The sequence below is a fragment of the Salvelinus fontinalis genome, chromosome 10 (genome assembly GCF_029448725.1).
Source record: "Salvelinus fontinalis isolate EN_2023a chromosome 10, ASM2944872v1, whole genome shotgun sequence".
Taxonomy (NCBI): Eukaryota; Metazoa; Chordata; class Actinopteri; order Salmoniformes; family Salmonidae; genus Salvelinus; species Salvelinus fontinalis.
The window spans coordinates 24,735,207-24,752,467 of NC_074674.1; the positions used below are offsets into that span (position 1 = coordinate 24,735,207).

The 17,261-nt window shown below is 44.0% G+C and overlaps 1 protein-coding gene and 1 pseudogene across 4 annotated transcripts; one reads left to right on the forward strand and one right to left on the reverse strand.

Annotated features, from left to right (window-relative positions):
* The window catches only part of LOC129863853 (protein Niban 2-like), a 62,747-nt pseudogene extending 55,735 nt beyond the window's left edge, over positions 1–7,012 (forward strand).
* Positions 7,013–7,560: 548 nt separating this feature from the next.
* Positions 7,561–17,021, reverse strand: LOC129863855 (probable low affinity copper uptake protein 2). Of its 4 annotated transcripts, none has more exons than XM_055936194.1 (5): positions 15,750–16,735; positions 10,292–10,465; positions 9,420–9,486; positions 8,852–9,056; positions 7,561–8,593 (listed from the first exon to the last, which is right to left on the reverse strand). In XM_055936194.1, exons 3-5 carry the CDS (start codon positions 9,484–9,486, stop codon positions 8,428–8,430), a joined length of 438 nt encoding a protein of 145 aa, XP_055792169.1. In that variant the 5' UTR covers positions 10,292–10,465; positions 15,750–16,735; the 3' UTR covers positions 7,561–8,427. The 4 variants fall into 4 exon arrangements, with proteins under 4 accessions (XP_055792169.1, XP_055792166.1, XP_055792170.1 ...); XM_055936191.1 differs by lacking the exon at positions 10,292–10,465 and adding an exon at positions 11,833–11,928; XM_055936195.1 differs by lacking the exons at positions 10,292–10,465; positions 15,750–16,735 and adding an exon at positions 16,933–17,021.
* Between the last annotated feature and the right edge of the window lie 240 nt (positions 17,022–17,261).

A 17,261-nucleotide genomic window follows, 5' to 3' on the forward strand; every position in this document is an offset into this window, starting at 1 on the left:
TTTTTATTGAAAATGAAATAGACGTATCTCATTTACATAAGTATTCAACCCCTGAGTCAATACTTTGTAGAAGCATCTTTGGCAGCAATTACAGAGTCTTTCTGGGTAAGTTTCTAAGAGCTTTCCATACTGGATTGTGCAACATTTGCCCATTTTTATTATTTTCAATATTCTTCAAGATCTGCCAAATTGGTTGTTGATCATTACTAGAAAAAAATCTATAGCAAGACCTGAAAATGGTTAAGTAGATTTAAGTCAAAACTGTAACTCGGCCACTCAGGAACATTCACTGTCTTCTTGATAAGCAACTGTAGATTTTGCCTTGTGTTTTAGGTTATTGTCCTGCTGAAAGGTGAATTCACCTCCCAGTGTCTGGTGGAAAGCAGATTTAACCAGGTTCCTGCTTAGCTCAATTCCATTTTCTATTTTTATCCTGAAACTCCAAGTGTACCCATTTCATGCTGACCTCACCGATCACGTCGCAAAATGAATGTACACATGTTATTCAATCATTGCACCCACACTTCTTGCGTGCGTCTGCGTAGCCAGGCACTAAAGTAGAACTTGGTTCTATTTGTGACGCTTGACACGCTGCAAATCCTGCCTCTCCCATCTTGGTTTTTAGGAGCATATACCCACGTGGGAGATTGAAAGATGAACTGAGGTCCACTGAGGTTAGTTAAGGATCATATCACCTCCACCTTACCTGACACCCTAGACCCACTTCAATTTGCACACCGCCCCAATAGTGATGCCATCGTACGGTACACTGCCCTATCCCGTCTGGACAAGAGGAATACCTATGTATGCTGTTCATTAGGCTCCCGAGTGGAGCAGCGGTCTAAGGCACTGCATCTCTAGAGGCGTCACTGCAGACACCCTGGTTTGAATCCAGGCTGTATCACAACCGGCCATGATTGTGAGTCCCATAGGGCGGCGCACAATTGGCCCAGCACCGTCCGGGTTTGGCTGGTGTAGGCCGTCATTGTAAATAAGAATTTGTTCCTAACTGACTTGCCTAGTTAAATAAAGTACCCTCCAAGCTCGTCATTAAGCTCAGGGCCCTAGGTCTGAATCCCGCCCTGTGCAACTGGGTCCTGGACTTCCTGACGGGCCGCCCCACAGGTGGTGAAGGTAGCCAACAACACCTCCACTATGCTGATCCTCAACACAGGGGCCCCACAAGGGTGCATGCTCAGCGCCCTCCTGTAATCCCTGTTCACCCATGACTGCGTGGCCAAGCACACCTCCAACTCAATCATCAAGTTTGCAGAAGACACAACAGCCTACAGGGAGGAGGGGAGGGCCCTGGCGGAGTGGTGCCAGAAAATAACCTCTCCCTCAACGTCAACAAAGTGATTGTGGACTTCAGGAGACCGCTAAGGGAGCACTCCCACACGGTGTACACATGAATACATTTGGCTTGGCCCCTAAGACAAACTTTTACAGATTCACCATTGAGAGAATCCTGTCGGGCTGTATCACCGCCTGGTATGGCAATATATATCGCAGGGCTCTCCAGAGTGTGGTGCGGTCTGCCCAACGCATACCTTCCCTCCAGGACACCTACAACACCCAGTGTCACAGGAAGGCGAAGATCATCAACTACCCAAGCCACGGCCTGTTCACCTCGCGATCATCCAGAAGGCGAGGTTAGTACAGGTGCATCAAAGCTGGGACAGAGAGACTGAAAAACAGCTTTCATCTCAAGGCCATCAGACTGTTAAATAGCCATCACTCGCCGGCCTCCATCCAGTACCCTGTCCTGAAATAAGTCACTGTCACTAGCCGACTACCACCCGCTTACTTAACCCTGCACCTTAGAGGCTGCTGCCCTATGCACATAGACATGGAACACTGGTCACTTTAATAATGGCACACTGGTCACTTTAATAATGGCACACTGGTCACTTTAATAATGGCACACTGGTCACTTTAATCATGGAACACTGGTCACTTTAATCATGGAACACTGGTCACTTTAATCATTGAAAAGAACCTTACAGAAATTGGTATGTGTGGGGTACAGAGATGAGAGTCATTCACAGATCATGTTAAACACTTTTATTGCTCGCAGAGTGAGTCCATGCCACTTATGTGACTTGTTAAGCACATTTTTACTGCGCCTGCTGTCTCGACCTCGGAGTGCTTGGCTCTGAAAAGCCAACTGACATTTACTCCTGAGGGGCTGACCTGTTGCACCCTCTATAACCACTGATTATTATTTGACCCTGATGGTCATCTATGAACATTTGAACATCAATCTGACGTTAATGGCCATGTTCTCTTATCTCCACCCGGCACAGCCAGAAGAAGACTGGCCACCCCTCAGAGCCTGGTTCCTCTCTAGGTTTCTGCCTTTCTAGGGAGTTTTTCCTAGCCACCGTGCTTCTACATCTGCATTGCTTACTCTTTGTAGTTTTAGGCTGGGTTTGTATATAAGCACATTGTGACATCTGCTGATGTATTTATAAAACCCTTTTTTACATGTGATTGACTGATGTAGTTCTTACCAGAGGTGTGGCAATGCTTACCTATGTTTGGCATAGCAGTCTGTCTGTTCCACCTTCACTTTGTCATGGTTGCCTCCTGTGCCAGAACAGTTGATCGGGACCTGATTACAATACTCACATGTTTTGTGTGGAAATGACTGACAACTGTTCATGACTTTGTTAGTTGGACATTGTTAGGCCTACAGTAGCAGCCAGGTTAGTAGTGCATTATTTCTCCATTTCAGTCACAGGTTTGACGGCTAATGATATTTTGGTTCCTTTTCTCCAGACTTTTCAGTCGGATGTCTCTGGGTAATGCTTGGTATTACTGTGGTCTTGAAGTGTGGGTGTCTACTGACCATGGGGACTAACCGTACCCCCCCCCCCCCCCCTCCGTAGCTCTGGTGTTGCCCAGGGCAGAGCAGCTCCTTCGGCGCAGCGTCCAGCCCTACGTCAGCTCCATCCTGGAAGCCTTGATGGAGCCCACCAGCAGAGGCTTCTCCGAGGTCCGAGACGTCTTCTTCAGAGAGCTGGTGGAGGTCAGCAAGAACACGCTCAACGGAGGGGGCGAGGACAAACTGGGAGAGGTGAGTGGACCACCGGAGGACTTGAAGTTCACGCTTACTGTCCTTGGTGACCTCTGTGACTGTTCCATAAAATGTACTGTAGCTCTGTCTTGGATCTGTTGAAGTGCTCGGTGTTGCCATGTTCTCAACTCATCTCGGTCTGTCTCTTTCCCCCCTCTACTCTCGCTCTCTCCCCCCTCCCCTCTCTCAGCACATGGAGAAGATCTCTATGCTGGCGTTCCACCCGGTGAAGATGCAGAGCTGCTATGAGAAGGTGGAGCAGCTGAGTCTGGAAGGGCTGCAGCAGAGATTTGATGTGTCCAGCCCCTCCGTGTTCGTCCAGAGGGCTCAGATCCTCATGAGAGAGGTGAGATCTTAACCCACAAATCCCACTACCTGGTGGGTATGAATCTGCCACACAAGACTACCAACACTGTAGTTATTGTTCTTACTGCACTTTGTGACAGATTGTAGTGGTCCCATCTGGTGGCGAGAGAGGGTATTTCATTGAACACCATAGGAACTCTTGTAGCATAAAATGGAACCACCGAATGAGATCGTTGACAATCTGTCTTTTCCCCCAATGTATCACTAATGTCCTCTCTCCTTTGTGTAAAAGCAAATGGACAATGCTGTGTACACGTTTGAACAGCTGCTGCACCAGAGTCTGGAGGAAAAGGACCAGAGAGGAGAGAACCTGTGTAAGACCATCCAATGCTGTCAGGACAGAGTGCTGAAGGTTAGTTAGTTAGACTGAGGGTGGATAAGGATGAAGGAGAATTACTGGTTTGATTGAAGGATTAAGAATAGATTGGCCATTAATACAGTTGCAAAAGGTTTTCCCAAAATTCTGATTGGAGGATTCCAAATTTCCTGCTTATTCCCTCCTGATTCCGGGAATACTCCAATCGGTAGGCCGGAAACCCTGGGATTTTTTGGCAACCCTTGCCATCAGAGTCTAATGTCTGCGTCCCTCTGTCTGTCCCTGTCAGAAATATGACTATGACAGTAGCACGGTGCGTAAGAAGTTCTTCAGAGAGGCCCTGCTACAGATCATCATCCCCTACATGCTGAAGCAGCTGGCTCCCTCCTGCCATCCGGTGAGGCTCACTGGTTATAGTCTCTTTTTCCAGCTATCCTAGTCTCCCGAAGACACAGATATCCCTCAGACTCGACCCACCCCTTTACTCTATGGTTCCGTCTCATACGGAACCCTATAATCTATTTAGGCTCTGGTCAAAAGTAGTGCACTATATAGGGACTGGGGTGCCACTTGGGACGTTGCCCATGTCTAGTGCATTAGTCTGTAACATTTCCTCTCCTCCCTCTCAGGACTTCCCTCCCTTCCAGGAGATGATCTTTGAGGACTTCTCCCGGTTCATCCTGGTGGAGAACATGTTTGAGGAGGTGGTTCTGCAGTCTGTCACCAAGGACATCAAGATGGGTGAGTGGTGGGCATTGGAGACACTGGCCCGGCATAGGCTAGACTATTCGTAAAGCATCTCCGGGTAGGATTGCTAATCTACGATCAGTTTTGTTTTTTTAGAGCACACTTATGATTATATAGACAGGGAGGACCTGATCCTAGATCAGCAGAGCTAATCTGAGAATTTGGCGCTGACGTAAATCTCTGTGTGCCTACAGCTGTGAAAGAGGCGGCAATCCAGAAGAGACACAACCTGTACAGAGACAGCATGATCCTGACCAACAGCGACCCCAACCTCCACCTGCTGGGGGAGAGCCCCTCGGTAGACTGGGCCGCCCAGTTCGGTGGCGGGGATGAGGAGCCTGACGAGTCCCCGGAAGGATGTGGCCGGTCCAAATGGCGGCGCAGGCAAGTGGTCTCCATGATCAAGCTGGACGGGATGAGCCCGCTGCCCTACGAGTCGTGCTTGGAGGTACCGGGGGTGGATTTCATCCCCGAGGAGGGGGAGATGGAGGAGGGGGTGGATTTCATCCCCGAGGAGGGGGAGATGGAGGCGGGGGAGATGGAGATGAAATCCACACCCTCCTCCGAGGAGGGGGAGATGGAGGTGGGAGCGACCTCCATGGAACCACAGCCAAAGACCCCCACGGAACTAGAGCCTAATTCCCCAGACAACGTGCAGGAGATCCGTTACCTCATCAACCCGGTGGTGGAGATGGTAGTCCCGGCCTCAGAAGAGGACTTGGCTGTTCTCACCAATGGGACAGAGCCGGGGATGCTGACGCTAGAGGGCGAAGAGGAGGTGACGCTAATCACCACCGTGGTGGAGGAGGTGCACAGGAAGTCACTGCAGAGGAAAAGTGCCCCACAGGAAGTGAGCGAGCAGCTGATAGAAAGAGGTCCAGACCAGAAAGTTGAGGGGGAGCTTCAGGAAAAAGGGGAGGCAGCTATTGAGGGCAAGGTAGAGGAGGGCGAGGCGGCCATCGAGAATGCCTTACAGGAAATGGCGATAATGATACAGGAAGAGGTCGGAGACTTACAGGACGAGGTGGAGGCAGCCATTGAGGTCGATTCATCCATCGAGGGAGAAGATGAGGCTATCGAGAACGCCATACAGGAAATAGAGATGGCGGTACAGGAAGAGGACGAAGACAGGATAACGGAGTGTGCCGTAGACTCTGACGCTGAGCTGGCCCCACCATTGGCCGACTCCAGCCCTCGGCACCACGATGACAGCGGCTTCCAGTCACTGACCAATGAGGCCTTGGATGAGGGCGAAGCTCAGCCAATGAAGGATGCTCTGAAAACAGGACTCTCTAACCGACCCAGGTGAGGTGGTGGTGATTGTGGAGCAGGGAAACGCTGCACTTCACGACGACTCTGAGACCGGGGAGGACTCTGAAACCAACATTTTATGAGATTTGAATGGGAAAACAAGGGAGAATATTTCATTTTTTTTTTACCTCATTTTCATTATCTCCAGCACAATACCAGTGTCAACATACCGTATGTGAAAATGGCGCATTTCTACCTGATGATATCATCAAAAGTTTCAAATAAAAAGTTCAAGGGAAAAAAACACTGAGGTTGGCAGTGACGTGGGGAGCAAGAAAATACCCTCCCTTGGGCTAGAAAACTTATTGCAGGTTTTGAAAATCCTTTTTCTGACTTTGAATCTTACCCTGTGATGTCACACAGAGAAGCATTTAAATATATATATATATATGTATGTACCCACAGATCATAGGAACGCAGCGTTTTCACATGTAGACACTGGTATGATTCTGGAGATGATGAATATGAGGTTGAAGAAGTTACACTTTACACTACAGATGCCCATGTGTAAGGGCCTTCAGGATATGTTCACAGAGATGCATGGCAGGATAGACTTAACACTTTATGGTGCATGGGTACACACTCACTGGTCACTGCATGACCTCTTACTGAGCACTAGGAGGCACTGTAAGCTGGCTTTTGACACAAACGGCTCTGTTTTACCTCTGTCATGACATCTTACTGTAATGGGCATTGTCGAAAACATATCATTATAGAGATTCAGCTATCGTTGCATTCAGGGCTTGGGAGCTCTGCTTTTTAACATGTTTTAACAATGACTTGGCACACTAGTGTATAAAATCAGCCAGAGTGATTTTGTCTTGAAATAAGTTTTAAGCCTTGTTATCAACCATTTTATTTTTCATAAGCAGCCTTCTGGTATCTTTTCACAGTGCATGACATCAGCATGGCGAGGCACTTGCTTACTTCCTACTTTTCTGTTTGTGTTAGTCTAACCCTTATTTAGTGTGAGGGGAGCTGCTCAACTGGTAGCAGTCACTAGTCTTATTATAGATGCTAGAGGTCCTGCGTCAGCCACAGTGCCACTGCCATGAGCACGCTTACAGTTATTACTAAAGGAACTTGCTCTGCGACGCATCAGAATCTCTGTGGGAGTGTTGTGTAGATGGTTGACAGCATGCTATGTATCTTGTCATGAAGAGGCCTCTGTCAGGATAAAAAAATTAAATGAAGTTGGCTATATGCAATATCTTTTTGAGTGCAGACCCATCACACCTTACTCTTTGTCCAGTCTCCTCTGGCCACACCAAGGGAATAAACCAAGTCTATATTTGTTTATTTTCCCCACTCTTCAAAATTAGGGAAATTTGATTTATGCTGATTTTTCTATCCATGCTATGTTTATGGCCACTGTATATATTTGTTCTTAACCAGGCTGAGTTTGTAGTCTTGGGGAAAATAGGTCCATGTATCTCTGACTTAAAAAGATAGTTCACTCTGAACTATTCCTTTAAGACGGAGTCCTTTTGTTTCCTTCCTCTATTTATGACAAATACTGTGTGTGTATGGTGCCCAATGTACTATCCTCGGCCATAGTCTTCATTTTGTGTAAAGCCCTACGCAAGAGCTTTTTATTGATTTGTATTTTGCTATGCATGACAGACTATACTTATATTGACTTGATATGGGTTTTCTATTTCTCATCTATCTAGACTAAAATGGTAAACTGTGTTTAAGCCAATCATCATGTATTTTTTTAATCAAATTAAATGTTAAAAGGTTAGTGGTATTTGTTTTATTACTATCAATAAAATACAACAGTAGTAAGCACATGTTCATATAAAGTCCATTGAGAAGCACCCTTCTAAAAGTGTTTCAGATTAAAAGCAGGCCATTATCTACTTTCACAGTTTACTGTAGATCAATAGGATTTGAAGAAGAAAAAGCTTTGCGTTCATCCATGATTAGGTTACCGTATAATTCAACAGGAAATATGCCTCTGAAATGTATTTAGGACAAAGTATACCCCAACCTTTTAGTGCCTCTCTCACAAATGATTAACAAGAGCCACATTCGGTTCTCCATGTACCTAAGAGTAATTAACACTGTTACCCAATGAGCCTGACAGTTACAACACTCAATCACATGCTTCTGTGTTGTCAGTGGCAATTCCAGGAAATGTCTTGTGACTAGTGCTGACGAAATGCATAATCTCAGTTCCTTCTGCAAGTAGCCTGACCTTGGAGTTAGATGCTAGAATGAGGCCACAGGTTGAACTCAAGCTCTTCTCAAGGGCCATTCTCAAACATATGTCAGTGGATATGCATAGTACAGTAGGTCATACAGCGTAACACAAAAAAAGCATTAGCTTCCTGACTTATCTTAAATGTACCATGGGTGTGCTCTATGGAAGTCTCCATCTTGCTTTTTACTTCGCACACCTCTGCTTTAAGATAATTAGGGAAGAACCACCTTCCACTTCAGGTAACTTGAAAAGCGACAGTCACAGGGAGAGATATCGCACATTGAGTCTGCAACAGGGTCAGAATGAAAGACGCTGTGATATGTTTTTCAGAGCACATCTTTCTCCAACAGGATAACTAATGCCTATAGATCTATAGTCCAGGAAAAGGATTATTCTGTTTGATCAGATTTGACCCAGTAGAGGGAACCCTATGAAGTATCCCAGGACAGAGCCCAAGATGACCCCCAGGAAGATCCAGGTGTTGTAGGACATGACGCACAACATCAGCATGTAGCCAAGGGTTACCTGCAGGATGTGCAGGGCTGTCTGGATCCCACGGAGAAGCCATCTGGGTGAAATGAGACAGAGAACAGTGTTATTGCAGTAGTCTCTCTGGAGTAATTATATACAGGTGCACCAGTTCATGTTCTCGTCTCTAATGACCTACTCGGCTTTCTTATAATTGATCGGTGATTCATGTAGGCCTGTGAAACCAGGTGCTTGCACTCTGGCCAATTTGGGGACCTGGTGGATGAAAGCCAGCGTCCCTGGAACGTGGTAATCACAGACAACTACATGGGCAGGGCTGCTCCTGTGTGAATCCTACCTGTTCGTGGGGGAGCGAGTGGGGGCAGTCTGTTCCATGGGGGCCAGAGACGACTCCGACAGGCTACTGGCTAATGCAGTGCTGCTTCCCTGGCAGTCTGAGGAGTGGAAGGGGGAGGGGCGCTTCCCCAGCCAGATCCTCCACACCTTCAGCAGCTCGTAGAACACGGTCAACAGGAGGACCATGAACACCGACAGCACCATCCCTGCAAACACATTGGCCACAGAGCTTATCGCGGTTGACAGCAATGATGGTCATCAACAGTGGCCCCAACTGTGTCCGTCTGGAACTCAGTGGTGACACCACAGTGTCTGCTATACTCATAGTACTGTAGAGACAACAGCAGTTACTTAATATGAGTGTAAGAAACCAGTGCATGCGTCACTAGGGGCCCTATTGAAACAGGTCTACATAAGCAACAAGTGCATTTGTTACCTGAAACACACTATGCAGAATAGTGGGGCTGAACTGTACTTGAAAAAATATAATGGAGTCAACCAGACAAACGGGTTCTAAAATATATCATTTAGATTCTCCTGAGGGCACAGGTCTGTCAGTGTTAGCCTACCTGCAGGTCCTTGCACATCCCAGAAGTGAAACAGCAGCATCACGCTGCTCCCTGCCTCAAAGGTCATCTGGATGAGAAAAGAGCAATTGTAATACAACAAAGAATATGCACAAGTTAACAGCAGTATACTGTAAGGAAGTGGACCAGATTTGTGACCTGTGCAGGAAATCCCGGTTACATGGACATCCACGTATGTGAAATATAATATATAAAGCTTGGTCAGGTAGATAATGACAACACAGTAAGCCAACCCCCCCCCCCCCCCCCCCCCCCCCAAAAAAAGTACTAATGGGCCGTTCCAGATTTCTATCACTTTCTGACTGCACCCCTCTTGATTTGAACGAAACCTTCCAGAAATGTTTGCCCACGGTGGTAGTGGTCAGAAAGTGACTTTTTGGAAAGCCAAAACATTCAGGATAGAGGTGCTCAAAGTTGACACATTTTGCATACCCCACCCTACCATGAGACATGCATGTCTTCATCACTTAAAATGTTTAATGGTTGAGTTTGATATCATTTGAAAGCTTGCAAACAGGGTTGTCAAAATGTTTAATCATTTCCTTAAAAAACAGTTTAACCTTAACATCAAAACACAAACTCTTTCATGTTTATAAACAGTACCAGTCAAAAGTTTGGACACACCTACTCAGTCAAGGTTTCTTTTTTTTAAACTATTTTCTACATTGTAGAATAATAGTGAAGACATCAAAACTATGAAATAACACATATGGAATCATGTAGTAACCAAAAAAAAGTATTTGAGATTATTCAAAGTAGCCACCCTTTGCCTTTGACAGCTTTGCACACTCATGGCATTCTCTCAACCAGCTTCATGAGGAATGCTTTTCCAATAGTCTTGAAGGAGTACCCACATATGCTGAGCACGTGTCTGCTTTTCCTTCACTCTGCAGTCCGACTCATCCCAAACCATCTCAACTGGGTTGAGGTCAGGTGATTGTGGAGGTCAGGTCATCTGATGCAGCACTCCATCACTCCCCTTGGTCAAATAGTCCTTACACAGCCTGGAGGTCTGTTGGGTCATTGTCCTGTTGAAAAACAAATGATAGTGGGACTAAGCCCAAACCAGATGGGATGGCGTATCGCTGCAGAATGCTGTGGTAGCGATGCTGGTTAAGTGTGCCTTGAATTCTAAATAAATCACAGTGTCACCAGCAAAGCACCATCACACCTCCTCCTCCATGCTTCACGGTGGGAACCACACATGCGGAGATCATCCATTCACCTACTCTGCGTCTCACAAAGACACGGCAGTTGGAACCAAAAATCTCAAATTTGTCAGACCAAAGGACAGATTCACTGGTCTAATGTCCATTACGCATGTTTCTTGGACCAAGCAAGTCTTCTTCTTATTGGTGTCCTTTAGTAGTGGTTTCTTTGCAGCAATTTCAACCATGAAGGCCTGATTCAGGAAGTCTACTCTGAATATTTGAGCTGTGTCTGTTACTTGAAATCTGAACCATTTATTTGGGCTGCAATCTGAGGTGCAGTTAATTGACGATTTCTGAGGCTGGTAACTCTAATGAACTTATCCTCTGCAGCAGATGTGACTCTGGGTCTTCCTTTCCTGTGGCGGTCCTCAGAGCCATTTTCATCATAGCGCTTGATGGTTTTTGCGACTGCAATTGAAGAAACTTTCAAAGTTCTTTTAAATGTTTTGTATTGACTGACCTTCATGTCTTAAAGTAATGGACTGTCATTTCTCTTTGCTTATTTGAGCTGTTCTTGCCATGATATGGACTTGGTATTTTACCAAATAGGGCTATCTTCTGTATACAACTCCTACCTTGTCACAACACAACTGATTGCCTCAATCGATTAAAAAGTTAAGATACTCCACAAATTAACAAGGAACACCTGTTAATTGAAATGCATTCCAGGTGATTACCTCATGAAGCTGGTTGAGAGAATGCCAAGAGTTTGCAAAGCTGTCATCAAGACAAAGTGTGGCTACTTTGAAGAATCTCAAATATTTAGATTTGTTTAACACTGTTTTGGTTACTACTGGATTCCTTATGTGTTATTTTATAGTTACGATGTCTTCACTATCTACAAATGTAGAAAATAGTACAAAAAGAAAAACCCTGGAATGAGTAGGTGTCAATCAAATTTAAACATCAACTTTCAAATGGTACCATAAAGATGGTTAGAGGTCCACACATCACAGAATGTTCACTTGAGTGGCAATATCCATTGTTTTAAAATTAAACAATCAATCTTCCATAGGAAACCTATTAATCATAGACATTTTTATAATAGAATAGACATTCCCATTCAAGTTGACATTCGACGGTGGGTGGACTGGCCAAATCCACTGGCTCCAGGTCATCTATAAGTCTCTGCTAGGTAAAGCTCTGCCTTATCTCAGCTCACTGGTCACCATAGCAACACCCACCCGTAGCACACGCTCCAGCAGGTATATCTCACTGGTCATCCCCAAAGCCAACACTTCCTTTGGCCGCCTTTCCTTCCAGTTCTCTGCTGCCAATGACTGGAACGAATTGCAAAAGAAATTTTTTTAAAAGTCAAATGCTGAAGTTGGAGACATATCTCCCTCACTAACTTTAACCGTCAGCTGTCAGAGCAGCTTACCGATCGCTGCAGCTGTACATAGCCCATCTGTAAATAGCCCATCCAACTACCTACCTCATCCCTATATTTGTTTTTCTGCTCTTTTGCACACCAGTATTTCTATTTGCACATCCTCACCTGCACATCTATCACTCCAGTGTTAATTTGCTAAATTGTAATTACTTCGCCACTATGGCCTATTTATTGCCTTACCTCCCTACTTCATTTGCACAAACTATATACAGATTTTTCTATTGTGGTATTGACTATGTTTGTTTATCCCATGTGTAACTCTGTGTTGTTTTTGTCGCACTGCCTTGCTTTATCTTGGCCAGGTCGCAGTTGGAAATGAGAACTTGTTCAACTGGCCTACCTGGTTAAATACATTTAAAATAAAAAATCTCTGTGGTACCATTTAAAAGTTGGAATTTAAATTGTAATCCCATTTTAGTACATTTATTAGCCACAACATGGCACCCACCCTGTATAAGAGTTGTCTCAACCAATGGCGAGCGCGATACAAACACCTCAGATAATCTAAAATAGGTCTAAGCTACAACATATGCATAGGTGAAAAAAATCTGAAATGACATTTCTAGATAATTGTAGTTTAAGATAAAAACAAATTGACAACCCTGTTTGTAAGCTTTTAAATTATATCAAATCTCAAATGTTTATATTGTCATGTATGTCTCAAGGTATGCAAAATAAGTCAACTTTGAGCACCGTTATCTCTTGAATGTTTTGAATTCAGGTCCAAAAAGTACCTTTCTGAGCACTTCTACAAAAGGCAAATATGAATGAAAGGTTTCGTTCAAATCAAAGAGGTGATTGAATTCAATTGGATGTACTCTACTATATCACGTGAAAGCAGTCAGCTGTAGATCTGTAGTAAGACGAAATCAAACTCCTTCTCCCCTTGCATCTTGGGGAAGTATACCAAATGCAAAAGTTATGTGGAAATCTCCTTGGATTATAACTTTAGAATTGGTTGATATACTACGACTGTGATATGTGGTTGTGTCACTTAAATATCTTAAAATGAATGCTCTGGATAAGGGCGTCTGTTAAATTACTCAAATGTTTTTAAAAAGTCGATGTATTTCAGAAACAAACAAATATATAGACACACTAAAGCAAGCTGTAGAATCTCAAAACGTCTCCTTATCTGTCCCTCTACCTACATCTCGTTTTGCATTCCTTTCAGATATTTTCAATATATTAGTCACCAACAACAACAAACCACATATACTTAACATACACAATCACCACCACCAACAAACATAAAATACATAGCACAAAGCAACAATGACATTAAGTTCTTCTAAAAAATTGAACATGTTACAATAAGCAAATAATATAATTCAATCATACTCAGCTCATTACTCTTTTTTACAGACCTCAATTTTTATGTTTTCCTTTATTTTATTTTGGACAATTGGTTTTTATAGTTTCTGGCAAATATCGAACATCTTCCATAAAAAAATAAGAATGAAAATGTGTATATATGAGTTCTCAATATATATCCTTTTCCTCTCCCTACCACCCACACACATTCCTGTAAATATTCATTTTCACTTAAAGGTTACAAAATAGCACAATAGTATGGACTTACAGGCTACAGAATAACATAATTATTAAAAAAATGTATACTTAATTTCACCTGATAAGAGGCAGCAACAACCAGATACTCGGTAGGTTATGGGTTGGCTAACCCCTTCAATAATATATTTGCACATCTCCTATAAACTCGCAGAAACTCATCAAGTTTTCCCTGGAGGACATATTGTAAGTTAGTCTTTCCAGAGGAAACAACCACAACAGGTTTTGCATTCCAAGACAAATTGCTCTCTGGTCTTCCAACCAAAACCAATAGACCAAGTAGATTGTGGCAATTAAAGACAATGACCACCATTCTTAGAGCACAGATTCTGCTTGTACTGACATACAATAGCAGTACTATAGAAAGACAGCCATGCTGTCGCATGTGAGCTTATCAGCCAATTTGCTTGTCAAGAGAGCCTACTGTTTCCTAAACTGGATGCAGTGTCTCAAGGCCAGTGAAGGAAAACGAGGTCAGTGAGATAGGTGCATACATACACTTTTTTCTTAATGAAATTCTCAGCAGGAGCCTTTGCCTGTTTTTATTTTATTTATTTTACCTTTTATTTAACCAGGTACACCAGTTGAGAACAAGTTGTCATTTACAACTGCGCCCTGGCCAAGTAAAAGCAAGGCAGTGCGACAAAAACAACACAGAGTTACACATGGGATAAACAAACGTACAGTCAATAACACAATAGAAAAATCTGTATACAGTGTGTGCAAATGAATTAAGGAGGTAAGGCAATAAATAGGCCATAGTGGCGAAGTAATTACAATTTAGAAAATTAACACTGGAGTAATAGATGTGCAGATGAGGATGTGCAAGTAGAAATACTGGTGTGCAAAAGAGCAGAAAAACAAAAACAAATATGGGGATGAGGTCGGAAGTTGGTTGGAGGGGCTATTTACAGATGGGCTGTGTACAGCTGCAGTGATCGGTAAGCTGCTCTGATAGCGGACGCTTAAAGTTAGTGAGGGAGATAAGTCTCCAGCTTCAGTGATTTTTGCAATTCGTTCCAGTCATTGCCAGCAGAGTGAAGGAGGCTTTGTTGCGAAATAGGAAGCCGATTCTAGATACAATTTTTGGATTGGAGATGCTTAATGTGAGTCTGGAAGGAGAGTTTACAGTCTAACCAGATACCTAGGTATTTGTAGTTGTCCACATATTCTAAGTCAGAACTGTCCAGAGTAGTGATGCTAGACGGGCGGGTTCGGGGAGCGATCGGTTGAAGAGCATGCATTTAGTTTTTAGGTTTTTTTAGCATGCATTTAGCATTTAAGAGCAGCTGGAGGCCACGGATGGAGTGTTGTATGGCATTGAAGCTCATTTGGAGGTTTGTAAACAAAGTCTGCAAGGAAGGGCCAGATGTATACAGAATGGTGTCATCTGCGTAGAGGTGGATCAGAGAATCACCAGCAGCAAGAGTGACATCATTGATATATATACTGAGAAAAGAGTCGGCCTGAGAATTGAACCCTGTGGCACCCCCATAGAGACTGCCAGAGGTCCAGACAACAGGCCCTCCGATTTGACACACTGAACTCTATCTGAGAAGTAGTTGGTGAGGCAGTCATTTGAGAAACCAAGGCTATTGAGTCTGCCGATAAGAATGTGATTTATGGAAAGATATAGCCCATGATCCATTTTCAGATTTGAATAATGTAGTGACATAAGATACATTGTGGACATCCAATTAGGCATTTGGTCTATGTATGGCTCAAAGCATTCAACCTCTTACATAACATAGCTGGTCACTTTCCATATACTAGTGACCGAAAGGTTGCAAGATCGAATCCCCAAGCTGACAAGGTAAAAATCTGTCGTTCTGCCCCTGAACAAGGCAGTTAACCCACTGTTCCTAGGCCGTCATTGAAAATAAGAATTTGTTCTTAACTGACTTGCCTAGTTAAATAAAGGTTCAAAAAAATATGATAAAAATATGATAAAGTATCAAGAGCGCCAGCAGCACTCACATTACAGTAGCCTACAACATGTTCGTTCGCGCTCTCTCTCTCTCTCTCTGTCATGCAAAACAGTTAAATGGTGTAATGCTCTGCAAAAGTATTACCTACATATGATTGTGTTGTATCACCAAAACAACAAATGCAACAACGTTATGCGAAGAAACTACTTACAGACATGATTGATCAACTTGAGCAGACAAATAAGAGATTTGGGGGGGGGGGTCTCCTCAGGCCCTTTCACTCCCCATCACCGACGAGAGCGAACTAGAGACGTTGTTTTGACGGGATTTAGTTGCGTTCCACTTCTTCTCGTTTCTGACCGGAGGGCAGCAGGCTACCATAAACATGCTTCTGTCCTGCACAGTGTGACAATGAGGCCGCGGCACCACATGACGTTAAAATGTCGCAAGGGTAGATGGTAGATGTAGTCTTGTGCACATCATTAATTTGCAAAGCAGATAGACGCAATCCGCAGCAATGTGTAGGAGGGAGATTCCTAGATGTGTAGTGTCGGTGGAAAAAGTTGTGTGTGTAAACTGTAGGGGTCCCCATGGTGCTGGAGATCAGAGATGCCCAGTGAGAGAAAGGCAGGTTGAGGTTGCCAGGATCAGAGTAGTGCAGAAGGTGTCATATGCTGAGGCAGGGAAGATAGTAGTAGAGGAAGATGAGTCCAGGGGCAGGTTGAGGGATCGTGAGTAGGTCGAGGCCAGTAGAGAGTGATAGGAATAACATGGGCTTTAGTAAGATAGTTTTTTGGGGCGTTCATGGCCAGCAAGTCTACCACAGAAATGGAACGCAAATGACAGAGGATAGATGTTGTGGTGGCAGTTGCAGAGAAGTACTTGGGTTTACGAGATTTCACTGCATTCACAACGCGTAATGAATTCATATTACAGAATAGTAGGCGGTGGCATGCACCTATAACATTTGTTTGCGGACCGCCATAAAACAAGGATACAATCTCAGTATATCCACTTACATTCGAATGTGATAGCTAAATCTACATTTAGGCATAATCAATAGTCTAATAATGCATACGAAAGGATAGGCATATTGCAAAGTGTTGTTTTAAAATGACCATGCTTCTCCGGTTGATCTAGCTACTAAAAATATTCAAGGTAAAAAAGTATGCCTACATTGTAACTCAATATTATGCCCATAACTGATAACAATGTAACTTTGAAAAACAGCAACATTTGACGTCAATATTCGTATCGTGATACGCTCCATCATGATACAAACGACGTAAATTGGGCTTGTTCGACATTGCAGGCGACTGCCGACTGACTGATCCACAAAGAACATTGTATCATAAATAACTACTCATTATCATTTGTAGATCAGTGAGTCATACTTGACGGGTCTGATCCTCTCGAACACGGCCAATGTCTTCCTTTTACCTCTGCCGCCTCGACCAATAGCATCAAGAGGTATCCTCAAAGCTTGTTGTTGTGTGTAGTAGACTACTTGCTAAGTAAGTAGCCACCAAAGAAGCTGAGCACCGTCTGATTTGGTTTCATCGACGGTTTGGTTGAAAAAACCCTTTGGGTCGGGAGACAGACGTTGTCCGTGTAACTGGGACTGACACGGAAGAGGAGGGTTACGTTGCAATACGAAGCAGACATCACCAATGGCTCCTCTTTGTTAATTAGCTAGCTAAATTAGCTAACTAGCCAGCTAAGC

Bases quoted from the DNA above. Each gene is read 5' to 3' on its own strand.
- LOC129863855 (XM_055936191.1), bottom strand. The intron at 9,057-9,419 runs GTAGGCTAACAC...ATGTGTTTGCAG, and splicing joins GGATGTGCAAGGACCTGCAG to GGATGGTGCTGTCGGTGTTC. The intron at 8,594-8,851 runs GTAGGATTCACA...CATTTCACCCAG, and splicing joins ACTCGCTCCCCCACGAACAG to ATGGCTTCTCCGTGGGATCC.